At 39.8% G+C, this 12562-nt stretch overlaps 2 protein-coding genes across 2 annotated transcripts in view; one reads left to right on the top strand and one right to left on the bottom strand.

Annotated features, from left to right (window-relative positions):
* Window positions 1–12562, bottom strand: part of CPT2 (carnitine palmitoyltransferase 2) — a 65832-nt gene that overhangs the window by 42210 nt on the left and 11060 nt on the right. The gene's annotated exons all lie outside the window — the stretch shown is intronic.
* The window catches only part of SLC1A7 (solute carrier family 1 member 7), a 48554-nt gene that overhangs the window by 33649 nt on the left and 2343 nt on the right, over window positions 1–12562 (top strand). The window contains exons 8-10 of the mRNA XM_068198788.1: window positions 3905–4099; window positions 7144–7278; window positions 11160–11259. Coding sequence (XP_068054889.1) covers window positions 3905–4099; window positions 7144–7278; window positions 11160–11259 — 430 coding nt within the window. The remainder of the gene's footprint in view (window positions 1–3904; window positions 4100–7143; window positions 7279–11159; window positions 11260–12562) is intronic.

The raw sequence follows: 12562 nt of genomic DNA, 5'->3' as shown, positions 1-12562 counted from the left end.
CCAATGGCAAGAGGGAATTTTGTTTTTCTAGGTCATCTTTCCATATCATTAATGAATTAAAACAGCATTTTTTTCAGTGGTACATCCCATCAAAAGAAGCTATTTTCATCTTCTCTGAAGACAAATTATAAACCCTGAGTTTTTCAAGGGTTTCGCTGCTTATGAAACACTAAGATCTTGGCTATTGCACAGTGTAAATTAAAGGCAGATTTAGAAAGGGGAGATGAGATCAGTTTGCTGATTTTTTGGCGCAAGTATCAAAATGCATTTGAATGATAAGATAAACAGAGCAGGCTAAACAGCTGTTCTTCCACAGTGACTGGCTGTCTTTGTGGCTCTCACTAGTAAGAGCTTGGCCTGGGCCAGCATTAGCTTATGCCCAGTCTCTGCAGCTGCAGCATTTTATCCCAAAATTGAGATAAGACTCTGAATTGTATTTTTAATTGTTAGAGTTAATGCTGGCAGAAGATACCTCTCAGCTGAAAGCTTTGGGTCAGTTTCTAAAAGACTTAACAGATTAAGATCAGTGCTTTAGAGTATTTTTTTTTCTCTTAAGAAATATTAAATGTCAGGCTTTAATGTTACTGCTCCACTGTTTAACACTAGATAAAAGTAGCTTTCAAGAAAACAAACTTCACCTAGTTTAATGAGAAAAACAAACTAGACAAATTATTTGATAATGTCTTTTATAATACTGAAATTATATATTAATATTACTCCAAAAGTCCAGCAGGACCTTTTTTTTTCCCCATTGCCTCCTGAGAGACACCAGTAGCCAAAGCCTTAAATAAGACGTACTTTTCTGGTGTGTGCCAGATGATATGAGTAAAAATGGAACATCATTGGACAACCTCTTCTAGGATGTTCCACACGACTTTTGTCAGCTGTATTCAGGGAAAGTTCACTTCTATGGAACAGGTGCTGAAAGGGTAACCAGGGATGTAAAGTAGCAATCTTCTAAGTGGGAGGTTAAAAAAGACTGATTGGGTCAATCCAGGCCGAGGGAGGACAAAGCTGATTTTTAATATCATGTGCTGAAACAACTGACTGTGCAAAGAGAAATAGAGAAAGCACATAAAAACAAATTTAGTGTAAATTGAGAAGACTACCTCTAGATCAGAAATTCAATTTCTCATGTGAGCAGAGAGTTCTGGAAAGTCTTTCAGCAGGAGTAAGTAGGACACACATCCTACTAACTCTAAGATGCAGTGTCATAAGTTTGAGTGAGACAATGTAGTAGTTGTCTAAGAAAGTACAAGAATCTGGAAATTTGTTTCCTTTCAATATATTGCATGTTTTTCATCATCGCTGCATTTACATTCTGACAATTTTCTTTATTATTGTAATATTTAACAAACAACAAATCCAATGTGTTGTTATGTGCCTTAGAAATTTTACTTCAGGCAGCATAAAATTCAAATGAAAGACACACCTAACTGTGAGATAGTGGACAAGTTTAAAAGTTGAATTCTTGCAAAAACCGTGTCATAAAATCTGTTTACAACCATAGAAACAGATACAGATTTTGCTGGTTGTGCCATTGGTATTATGAGATTGTTTTGCACAATATTTTTGACATCTCAACCAAATTTTAACACATTAGTCAGCTAAAATTTGTACATTTGACAACTCAGCTCTCTGCCCTCAGAACAGGCAGACACTAAGGTTTAATATTATGGTATGTCAGAATGTGGGCAGTGTGGCAAGGACTTGTAAGATGACCTTTTTGTCCTCATTTCTACCCAAAGAAATTAGACAGGGTTTTGTTACAGAAAAGCCAAATGTCTGAGGGAAGACTGTCTTTAAAAACAAGTAACTCCAAAACTGAGTAGCTGCAGAAAAGGGAGACAATGAGTTAAATACTTTTTTCTTGGTGAAGCCTCTAGTCAGAATATCTAGAAATGCTACTGAGTCTGCTCCTAGTTGCAGCTACTCCTATGGCTTTCAGTTCTGCATTATTTGTGAGCCACAGCCTCTTCTTTTATGAACATTTTATGGTAAGCAAGAGGCAGAGAATTTCAGTCATTCACAAATGACCGTGTGAAAAATGACAGGCACGCTCAAGAGAGAAATGACACCTCATGAGCAGCTTGGGGATTATGGGGTCATGCTTAGCTGTGTTTGTTTTTCAAAGTAAATATTGATTAAATAGTGGGACTGCCTGAATTAAAAAGTTTAATATAACCCAATTACAGGAGGTAATCAGATTTCCATTGCTTACTTGCCTCTCCAGCATATTTACTTAGAGAAAGACTTAGGTCTGGATTTTCAAGCAGTGACTGCCAGTTTGTAGTAAATACTTCAGCAGTTAGACTGCATAAAGTTATAGAAAACAGAGATATCATACTGAAAACATAGCATTGTCTTTTTTCTTTTGTGTTTTCATGGCAGGAAGTTACTTTTCCTTTCCAAACATGGTTACTTTCCTCGAACAACAGCTTGCACAAATATAAAATGACAACTCCTACTCAGGGAAACATTTTGCTTAGGCGTTCCTGCAAACTTGGGGTTGTGATTTCAGAGTTTTTGGAATCCCTCTGTGCTTTTATAGGACATTTGCAACAACAGAGAAAGAATTTTCAGATCCAGTGTGTTATCTTCAGTTGAGAACAGCTAATTGTAAGATTTAGGTATTGGAGGCACATTGTGAAGTGAGGGTCACTACACATGGTGACAGAGCAATCTGAACTGCCAAACCAGGGGAAGACACCTGGACTTCCTGTCTCAGGGCATGTAAATCACAGGACAACAGGACACTGAAGATCACAGTGTCACCATACCAAACTTCCCCTATTACCATCTTTTTAAAGAGGTAACTTTGAAAGAGTAATTCTGAAGAAGTTCGCTATATTGCATCTGTTAAAATAGTCTCAGATAATGAGCAGTGTATTAAAGTTGGTATAATAACAAGGAAAATATTTTGCGATTTGTGTATTTTTTTCTGTGGTGTTACTTATTTTCCATACAAACTGATGTGCCATTAAAAATACCCCCTCACTCACATGAATGAAGTCTCATTACTCATGACATCAGTGAATGCGACACCACATGGTAAAATGCAGAATGTTACCAAAAGGCTGATAAAATATACAAATAAATATATTTCAGTGTATTAGTATTTAAAAATGTGTGCCTCTTATTAAAAATAAGAAAATATATGACCATATAGTGTTTTGTTAATTGTCTCAGTTAATGAAGACAAAAATCTGAAATATTTTTTAGGGTATCAAACTCAATTTAAAATGAGTATCTGTCAAATGTTCTTATATAATTCCATTCTATTCCACACATATCTCATTTACATATGTACACATTATTATCTGACCTGAAGTTATGTGGTTGTTATATGATCACACAAGGGATGGGGGCAGATCTGTCCCTGGGAGAAAATGGGATTTTATATTCTTAAACACAGACGTTTTGTCTGCAACTTTTATTTTCAGGCTTCTGTTGATAAGATCTTTGTCTAACCCTTCGCAGAAATAAAAAATTGTTTATACATGAGGTAGGCTTGGAAGAAAACATTTTTATAAACTATGAGTGTAATACAGTTTTCAGAGATTTTAGGAATAAGTTGCACAGAGTGTTGTTCCCTTTTTTTGCATTTGATTGTACAACACTGCCTCTGTGGGAATTCTGTCCCTTTGCTTCTGAAACAGGAAAAGAGAGAAAAGTATTTCTAACTCTGGGAAGAAAAATTAGCCCTAAATCCAACATTTATACGTGAAACTGTCTTTATCCTCCATCAAGCAAAGGATGAAGGCAAGTGAGTCACGTGCAGAGCAAGAAGCCAGAAGCTCGGATGGCTGTGTGAAACTTCCCCTGTCAGGACAAGGTTTGCTACAATTCATTCATGCCCCAGAAACAAAAATAACCCAATGTGTGCTTCTGTGCCGTTGTGCAGCTCAGCCACTCTGCCTATCACTTTCAAGTGCTTGCTGGAGAACAACCACGTGGACAGGAGGATCGCGCGCTTCGTGCTGCCCGTGGGAGCCACCATCAACATGGACGGGACAGCGCTGTACGAGGCCGTGGCCGCCATCTTCATCGCCCAAGTCAACAACTACGAGCTGGACTTTGGGCAGATCATTACCATAAGGTACAAACCACAGTTCCACATGCTGGGGCTTGCTAGACTCTGCATAGAATCATGGAATCAGCTGGGTTGGAAGGGACCCATCAGGGCCATCATTTTGTTGAGTCTGAGGCACTACTCTTGTATGTAGCAAGAATGAAACTCATCTTTGCTGTTATCAAAGATGCATCCTCATAGAAGGGCTGTTTCCAAGTAAGAGATCAGTCACAGCTCAAAGATAAATTGTAGTGGTCCTGTTTAATAGATGCATGTGGACACCAGGAAATGTGCTTCTGTTTGAAGATAACTGTCTAATTTTTGCTTTTAGGCAACCCACTGATCAATTCTAGCATTGGAACATTTTATTGTTATTGGTGTTGAAAACACTATTTTAAACTTCACAACTGTTTTCAACTTGAAGTCTGATTTGTGTCTTCAAGTGAAAGGAGAAGGTTAAAAAGTTGCAAAACTGGAAGTATTATATCAAATGACAGGGAATAGTGTGTGCTGGGAAGCTGTTGCAGGATTAGAGGAAGAGAGAAGGAGGACAGATGCTACCATCAGGGCAGGTTTTCACAAAGATGTCAGGTCACTAAGATGCTTTTTAATTGCCTTCTCTGCTGCTTGTTAAAGCAGAAAGCTTCATAAACAATCATGCTCTCAGTGGGTAGAGAGTGTTATAGCTGTGTACTCCATCCTTGAAAGGTCTGTAATGGATCCAAAAGACTGGAAGATCCAGCTGAACAATTACTGCCAGAATAACTCCAGTGACTGCCAAAGAATTCCTCAGGGACTGAAACCTGCAGGTTTCCAGCAGGGAACAAATGATTATAAAAACATTCCTCATAGTCAGAGCTTTGTGCAATATATTTGAGATTTGCTTAACTACCCACCCGCTGACCTCACCACTGCCCCATTTACACTGCTGGGCCTTGCCCATCCTCTGCTGGACCTGAAAATCTTCATGACAAGAAGAGGAGAGTGCTGAAACCAACCCCAGATGACAGCTGAGATTTGCTAATGGGCTTTTGGCAAGACCCAGTTAGACTACAAAAAGAAGAAATAAATTGTGCCCATATGAGCTCTTGCTTCAGGCTTACACTCTATTTGAAAACTGTTGGAATGAGCCTGTGCTAAAATTTAGTCTTTTCTGATTTGGAATTTTGAGATTTTTTTTTTAGCATGTGATGCTAAAAGATGGCAGAGCATGAGCAGGTATTACACACACTTTGAAGTAAAGAACAGTAATTTTAAAAATTAAGGAGAAGAAGGGTGATGGCAAATGCAAAGAATGTAAGTTCTAATCTTTTCTTAGCAGAACCTCCTTTTATCTCTTTTACCCCCCACATTAAGTGCTAGGACATAAGGACCAGACAGAAGTAAAACAGTAGACTTAAAATACAAGTAAAGATTGGGAAAAATCCAAGAAGAGAAGAAAAATAAAAAAGATGCACAAATGAGGACGCTAAACAGGAAATCATGGTGGACTCAGTACCTAGATCTTGATACTTTAGGACCTGGAGATTTAAAATTCAAATAATCCTGAATGCCAGGATATTTTTCCCAGAGGGGAAAATTATTAGACAAATAATCAGTCTACTTTGCTCATAGTTTGTAAAATCCAGGTTAACAGTTTCTATCAATGTAAACACTGACGTAGCAGAGAAAGAGAGTAAAGATTTCCATCAACTGATCATCTTACAGAAAGAAACATCTACATTAAGTAAAAGATGGAATGGAATAGCAGATGAACTTTCTTGTAAGTCTTAGTTAAGCATTCCTGGTTTTACTCCCAAGTAAGTCCTGAGACTCTGTGGCCTGATGTAAGAGGCAGAAGCAGTCCTGATCAGACAGACAGTTCATAGCACTAACTGGAAAGGCTTTTAATGTTCATTATAGTTATCTCTTACTCAACTTCTGCTCCTTCCTATCTGTGCTCTATTACAATGTTATTAGGATGCTACACAAATTAACTTTTGCAAAATTTGATTTTAGGTCTTTCCCCTTCCCTATCACACCCACATGCTAATGTATTTTTTTATTAAAAAAAAAAAAAGGGTTCTAGGTAGAAATACTGTACTGGTACGCTGTACAGCTGTAAGAAACGGACTGGATAGCCCTGTGTTTCAGTTTCCATATGGGTGAATACACTTAGCCTCATTTTCCATAGTAGGTTAATGAGACTTAACTGCTTTCCAAAAGCTCTGACATTCTTGACTGATGAATGCAGAGGATTATCAGTGTAAATGCTTTCTGTCATCCTTTTACAACTGTCAACATTTGTTCTTTGTCTTTCTGCTGGATGGCCTAGCTCTTGGAAGTCACTAGTTCGGGGAAATTAATACATCCAGTCACTTTTGCTCCTGGAAAAAGAAATTAAATCCCTCCCTTAAAAATAACATTATGAAAAAAATGTTAAACCTGCCAGGTCTACTCTTGCCCTAGTCTCCCACTCATTTCTACTTGCCTGGCTGAAAAAAATGGTATGAAGGTCAAGTAAAAATACTTTTCAGAAACTGAACATGTACAGTCACATTCAGGCTTGCTTCACATTTAGATCCAAGTATGCAAAGCCATGTGCTGCGCAAGGGCTTCACCCCGGCCCAGCCTCTTTACCCTTGGCCTAACCCTTGAAACGGATTGACAGTAAAGGCCCCAGGCAGGGCCAGCCACGGATTTGCCATGGTGACCCAGAAGTGTCTGCTGAGAGCTCAGCTGCCAAGGACAACAACCATGAGTGGGGCTGGCAGACTCCTGTCACACAGCTCTGGGTGTGCCATCACCCACGAGAAGCTGGCAGAACTCAGCCCACAGCCTGGCTGGCTCCTCTGCTCTGCGCCTTTGACACAGGGAGAGAACAGAACTGCCCCATGGGTGCCAAGGCTGCAAAGGCTGAGGGTGAGAATTTAGCCCTGGGCAGACAGTTTGGCCTGTTCTTGCTGTCTCACCTGGATTCTGTCCACAAAACACTGGCACTTCCATGCATGGCTTGTGTAAGAGCATGGTTTAGAAACACGGTGTGGTTTCTTCCAGAAAGTAAAGCTTATTCCTTTCTTTCCTTGTTAAAGTATCACAGCAACAGCTGCCAGCATAGGTGCTGCAGGCATCCCACAAGCTGGCCTGGTGACAATGGTCATTGTTCTCACCTCCGTGGGGCTCCCAACAGACGACATCACGTTGATTATTGCCGTCGACTGGGCACTGTAAGTAACACAACGCTCTTGAGGCTTCTGTGGGGGCAACTTTGCTAAAAAGGCAAATGGTCTCCAGGGGTACACTAATACAGATATATAAAAAAAGCAAAGGAAGTGATTATATATTTTGAAATGGTATTAATGTACTCTTAGATTAAAAACTCTGCTGATGTGGATATTATATTGAAAAAGACAAATGAGAGAGTTTAGATGACTCTTGGAAATGTCTTGCATGGAAAGGCTGAAGAAATTGAGTCCATTTAGTCTAAAACCAGAGCTGAACAGGTCACCACAGAAGCTTTTTACATAGATAAGATTGTCCAGAAGAGGACATTGATCAATCTTCACATTCACAGGGAACAAGGATGAAGAAGCAGAACAAAGTACCTACCTCAGCACAGATCCCAAAAGAACTTAACAACTACTTTTATCTAGAAGGATAGTCAGGCAATGGAAGTGGCTGCACGTAGCCAGGCTGGATCATGATCTTCAAGACAAGTTTGAAGGTTGAGCCAGACAAATGTGCTTCAGGGGCAACTCTGGCACCTTGTCTTGGGCAAGGATACGGGGCCAGCATTCCTAGTAGACATGGTTTACCTGCACTCTACTTATCAGCCCACTGACATTTCAAGGCCATCATCTCAGAGTAGTGAAGCACTCTGCAAGAGGCCTGAGCCACTGCTAAAGCCAGCAAGTACCACTGCTACCACTGGCACCCCTGGGCCACGAGTGCCATGACAGCACGGTGATGGTGTGGGCTGTGTATGGCTACTGCTGCTGCAACGCCAATACAGTCAGCCTGAGTGCTGGCACCAATAACGTCTTCCTTTCACCACAGGTCCTGATGCAATTCTATGCTCTCTGATTTCAGTGCTAATCAGGCAGCACCTGCTTGCAGCCCCCAGTTTTGCAAGTGCAGCCATTCTGTAGAGAGGGCACTTTGCTGCATCCCCAATCACGGGGCATTTAACAGCACAGCCAGGGGCTGAAACTTAACACACTCAGGATGAAAGGGATTTGTGTCACCCATGAGAAAAGTCACTTTAAAAATTCATATGGAGTGGTTTATTTGAACTCTCAACTTTCATGTAAATGCCAGTGAATCAATCAATTTTGAATAGTTTAGGAAGATGAATCATAAAATACTGGTCCCTAGCTCATTAGCATGTCAATTAACTGTGTAACTAGCATATGCATACACAAGGAAATGTCCAAATTATTTTTACTTAAGCAATATAAAATATATGTTCTCTAATATAGGGAGTTTCATTACATCAAGGTTCTGGGTAAATTGTGTTACAAGTCCATTCTGTTATCTATCCTATTTAATTCAACTTTTAGCCACAGTTTTTTTTGTATGAAGAACTGTGAGAAAAAAAAATCCTGTCCAGTGTGATAGAAAATGATTATTATTAGCATTAATAGGAGTCATGAATCTTGTGTTGTATGAATATTTTAAGACTCTATTACAAAAGCCTTTTCCATCTATATTGCTCAGTTTTTGCCCAGCTCTTGCAACACTTCATTGTTTTTCCAGTAAGCCTTCCCAGTGTACATGGGAATTATTCTTCTTTTTGTCTTACACAACTTTTCAAAACAACAGAGAAAAGACTTTTCAGGCTATAGCTCCAGATGGTATTAAAAAGTGAGTAAGGAATAGACCCAATTTTCTGTCTTTTGCAGATGACCTTTCAAACAAAAAGCATATTTCTGTATTTCAGCACTTGGTGGTTTCAAGAGCCTGCAGATGTAAAGTGTCAACATGGGTGACACAATGAATATTTTCAGTATTAGTTTTGGAAGTACTGGAGTATGAAGAATGCTTAAAGAAGGCTGGTTAGATGATCTCACGAGATCTCACCCATTACAATGCACTGCAGGTATTACAACTCTCTTAGGTAGCCATAACGTGTATGTGACCTTCATACCTTTACCTAGTGCTTAGAGACATAAAGAAGAAAATCAGAATGTTTCCGAGCTCATTTATCAAACACAAGGTAAAAGTTTTACATCTTTATAATATCAATTACAGCTCAAATACCACTGACTCACAGGTTCGCACTGAGAGAAATGCCACCAGCAGCAGGTTGGCCTCTCAGTGGAGAAATGCCAATGGTGTGTGTTGTGATTCTCCTCATGCATAGTGCAGACTGCTCCATACACTCAGAACGTGGAACACAACTCGTCAAACAACATGCCAGGCAGTCCCTTTTCTTAAGAGTTTCAGTGTGGAGCACTGTTTCCTTGGAAAAATCTTGTCTTGAAAAGATGCAAATTAGTGCTCAAAAGGGAGCTCAAACTCTTGAGCTCTGCTCATACAACTTCTTCTCTACCACCACTGAGTAGTTGCACAATCCAAAATTCACAACACTGAATATCCTTCCAAGAATCACTATTTGATAATCAAGAAGGAAAGAAGTCAGTGTGTAACAGGAATTTTTATCAGTATGTGCTGTAGCTGCTTTTTTTCCCTGTTTAACATGTTCTTGTGGAAATTTTCTTCAGGGCAAAACCCAAAATCAGAACAGCAGGAATTTTAAAAAATGGATTAAGCAAACAAGTGTAGGACTGGGTCCTTGAGTCAACAACCACATCCAGATGTAGGCTGTGGAATATTATTGCTGAAGTTACTCACAGTTGCACATACAATTTGGTAACTCCACACACAAATAAGCTTTCATGCAGGAATTTTCATGATAATTAAGCAGGCATAAACATTTATATGCACTGAGTACCTGCCTAAAATACCTGAAAAAATATCAGCACAGAGTTTCAATTCTTTTCTATATTAAGATACAGGATCAGAAATCTGGGCAGTGTTGATATTGGACCGTCACTGACTTTAATAAGCCAAACATCTGGAGATTTCTGAACCTCCATTTTATAACCTACATTTATAAATTAAGTTACTAATATGACAGAGTTTTCAGATGTATATGTTTTTCTTGGGAAAGACATGATGTATTTCAGACTTAAAAGCTATATCATCTAGCTGAAATTTCATCAGTTTTAACTAATAGGTTCCAGGATGATTCAAGTGTAACACTTGTTTTTGACAAACAAGTTACTTTTGTCTATTTACAATCTTTATTTTAATAGATTTATTTTTTAGACAGTGGGTAAAAGGTGTAAACAGGGAAGAAATCCCATAAGTGGATAAAAGAAAAATAATTAAATTATATATATACAAAATACTGTCAAGCACACAAATTTATAATGGAAAAGGTAAATGAAAATGAAGAGTCTTTAAGAACTACTGCATAACCAGAATAAGAGCCAAAGTCAGCACAGGTTTTACAGGAATTAACATTAATTAAATATGGTCAGTGGCTCCTTGGTTTGTGAGTGTAGTTAGGTAGCAATCTTCTGAATTATTTTGATTGTATCCTGCCCATTCTACCAATACAATAATCTTCTTAAGTAGCACTTTGGTTGCTAAGATTGGTACCATGATCACTAACATAAGGGACTGGTTGTGCTGGCTGATCTCTGTTTTTACTGAATTCAGACATTTGCAGCACTAGTCTCCAAATCAGGCCATGTTGCTGGACCTTAACATTCTAACTGGGACAGAAATGCAGGTGTGATGTGCAGTTCTACCTTTTCAGTGCTGAATCAGCTTGCATCTCTAGGGGGACACAGCTGCTCCACTTAGCTCAGTTACACAATCAAGTGTGTGGCAGCACAGTACACCAAGCTATGAAAAGGCTGGAAAACCCAATTGAGCTGCTCAACAACTAATGGATGCCTGATACCAAACTTCTTAACATTTCTAAACATTTTAGCTCATAAACCCAGCAAAACTGGCCTTCAGGCATAGTTACGGCTGATGGAGGCACAGGAATTTACCCAAAGAGCCAACACCTTACCATTACTGTTTCATTTTCCAGAGACAGGTTTAGAACAATGATCAATGTCCTGGGGGACGCGCTGGCTGCTGGGATCATGGCCCACATCTGCCGGAAGGAGTTTATCAAGGATGGTGACGAGGTAACCACACTGTAAGCCAGGGTGTGCCAGGGTGTGCTGTTCTATGGCATAGAACCTGTGAGCTCCCACATTTGGTTCCTCCAGTTTATAAAAGGTGTTTCAGAGAGAGGTCAGAATTGGGCAGTGGGCAGCTTAGCACACAGGGTGGAGGGATCTTTTTCCATGAGGTCATGTGAAAAGCCACTGGAGTTCAGAGCTTGCAAGGCAGCTGTGTCTGGCACACTGGGGATGGGAGCAGCAGAAGCAGCTGTGCTGTCCTGCAAATGCATGAGATGTTGGGACTGAGTCCCACACTCAGCACCCGGGTCCTGACTGGTCAGTAATTTGTCCTGCTAGAAGTGTAACCAGCAACAGAGCAGGGTGATAGATGTCCTTGACCATCTGTGTGGAGGGAGAGGTAGAGGTATCCATGAGCATGTATATGCGTAACCAATGAGCTCACATCAAAAGCAGACAGCTTGGGCATTGCAAGCCCCTGAGTCAGCATAATCTAAGCCACCCTTGCAATAATTTTCTTTCACCCTTGCAATAATTAGCACAAGCACATGACTCCATTCTAGACTTCATTCTCAGTCATCTTCAACGCTTTCTACATTTAATACAAGTCCCTCCTTACAGCTTTGCTTTTCCTCCTCTGTATCTTATTTCATACAGCACACATACCTCTGTATTCTGCCCCTGCCTCCTTCCACTCCTATGCATTTCTCCTTCATCTTTGGCATGCATAATTCAGTCTTTCCTTGTAACAGGAACTCCTCATGTCCTTCCTTCAATCCTTGACAAAGGAGATTCCTAATTCCATGAGCCCATCAGATTTGGAGGTGCTAATTTCCAACCATTTTAGCTCATGGCAGACTTTCATTACCTTTCTTCCACAAAGACAGAATAGTTCATGCAGGAACATTTCTTCATCAGGACTAATCTTCACAATACAAGTTTCATTTCTGTGCATCATCTGTAGTATTCCACACAAATAGCAAAGTTTTGTTTCTATCATTATTTCTCCCATTCTACAATTTTGTGGTCAATCCCATTCTCATGCCTTCCTGCAACATTAATTTAAAATTCCTGCTCTTTCAAGTAGTATGTAAAAAGACAGACAGTGTCCTCTGAGGTAATTAGCACCTGCAGTAATTACTGATGACAGGATTAGGCCTGACTACAGGGGTTACACATGCAGCTACCTACAAACCCCCTAAAATACGACCTATGGGCAAGGTAGGTCATCCATTACAAAGCCAGAAGTGTAGGCTGAGCTCCTGCATAACACAGGCCTCCTGACATTTCACTGCTGTATTTAGAA

Source organism: Anomalospiza imberbis, chromosome 9 (genome assembly GCF_031753505.1).
Source record: "Anomalospiza imberbis isolate Cuckoo-Finch-1a 21T00152 chromosome 9, ASM3175350v1, whole genome shotgun sequence".
NCBI lineage: Eukaryota > Metazoa > Chordata > Aves > Passeriformes > Viduidae > Anomalospiza > Anomalospiza imberbis.
Note: the sequence above shows the minus strand (reverse complement) of the source record. Positions and strands in the feature narration are given on the sequence as shown.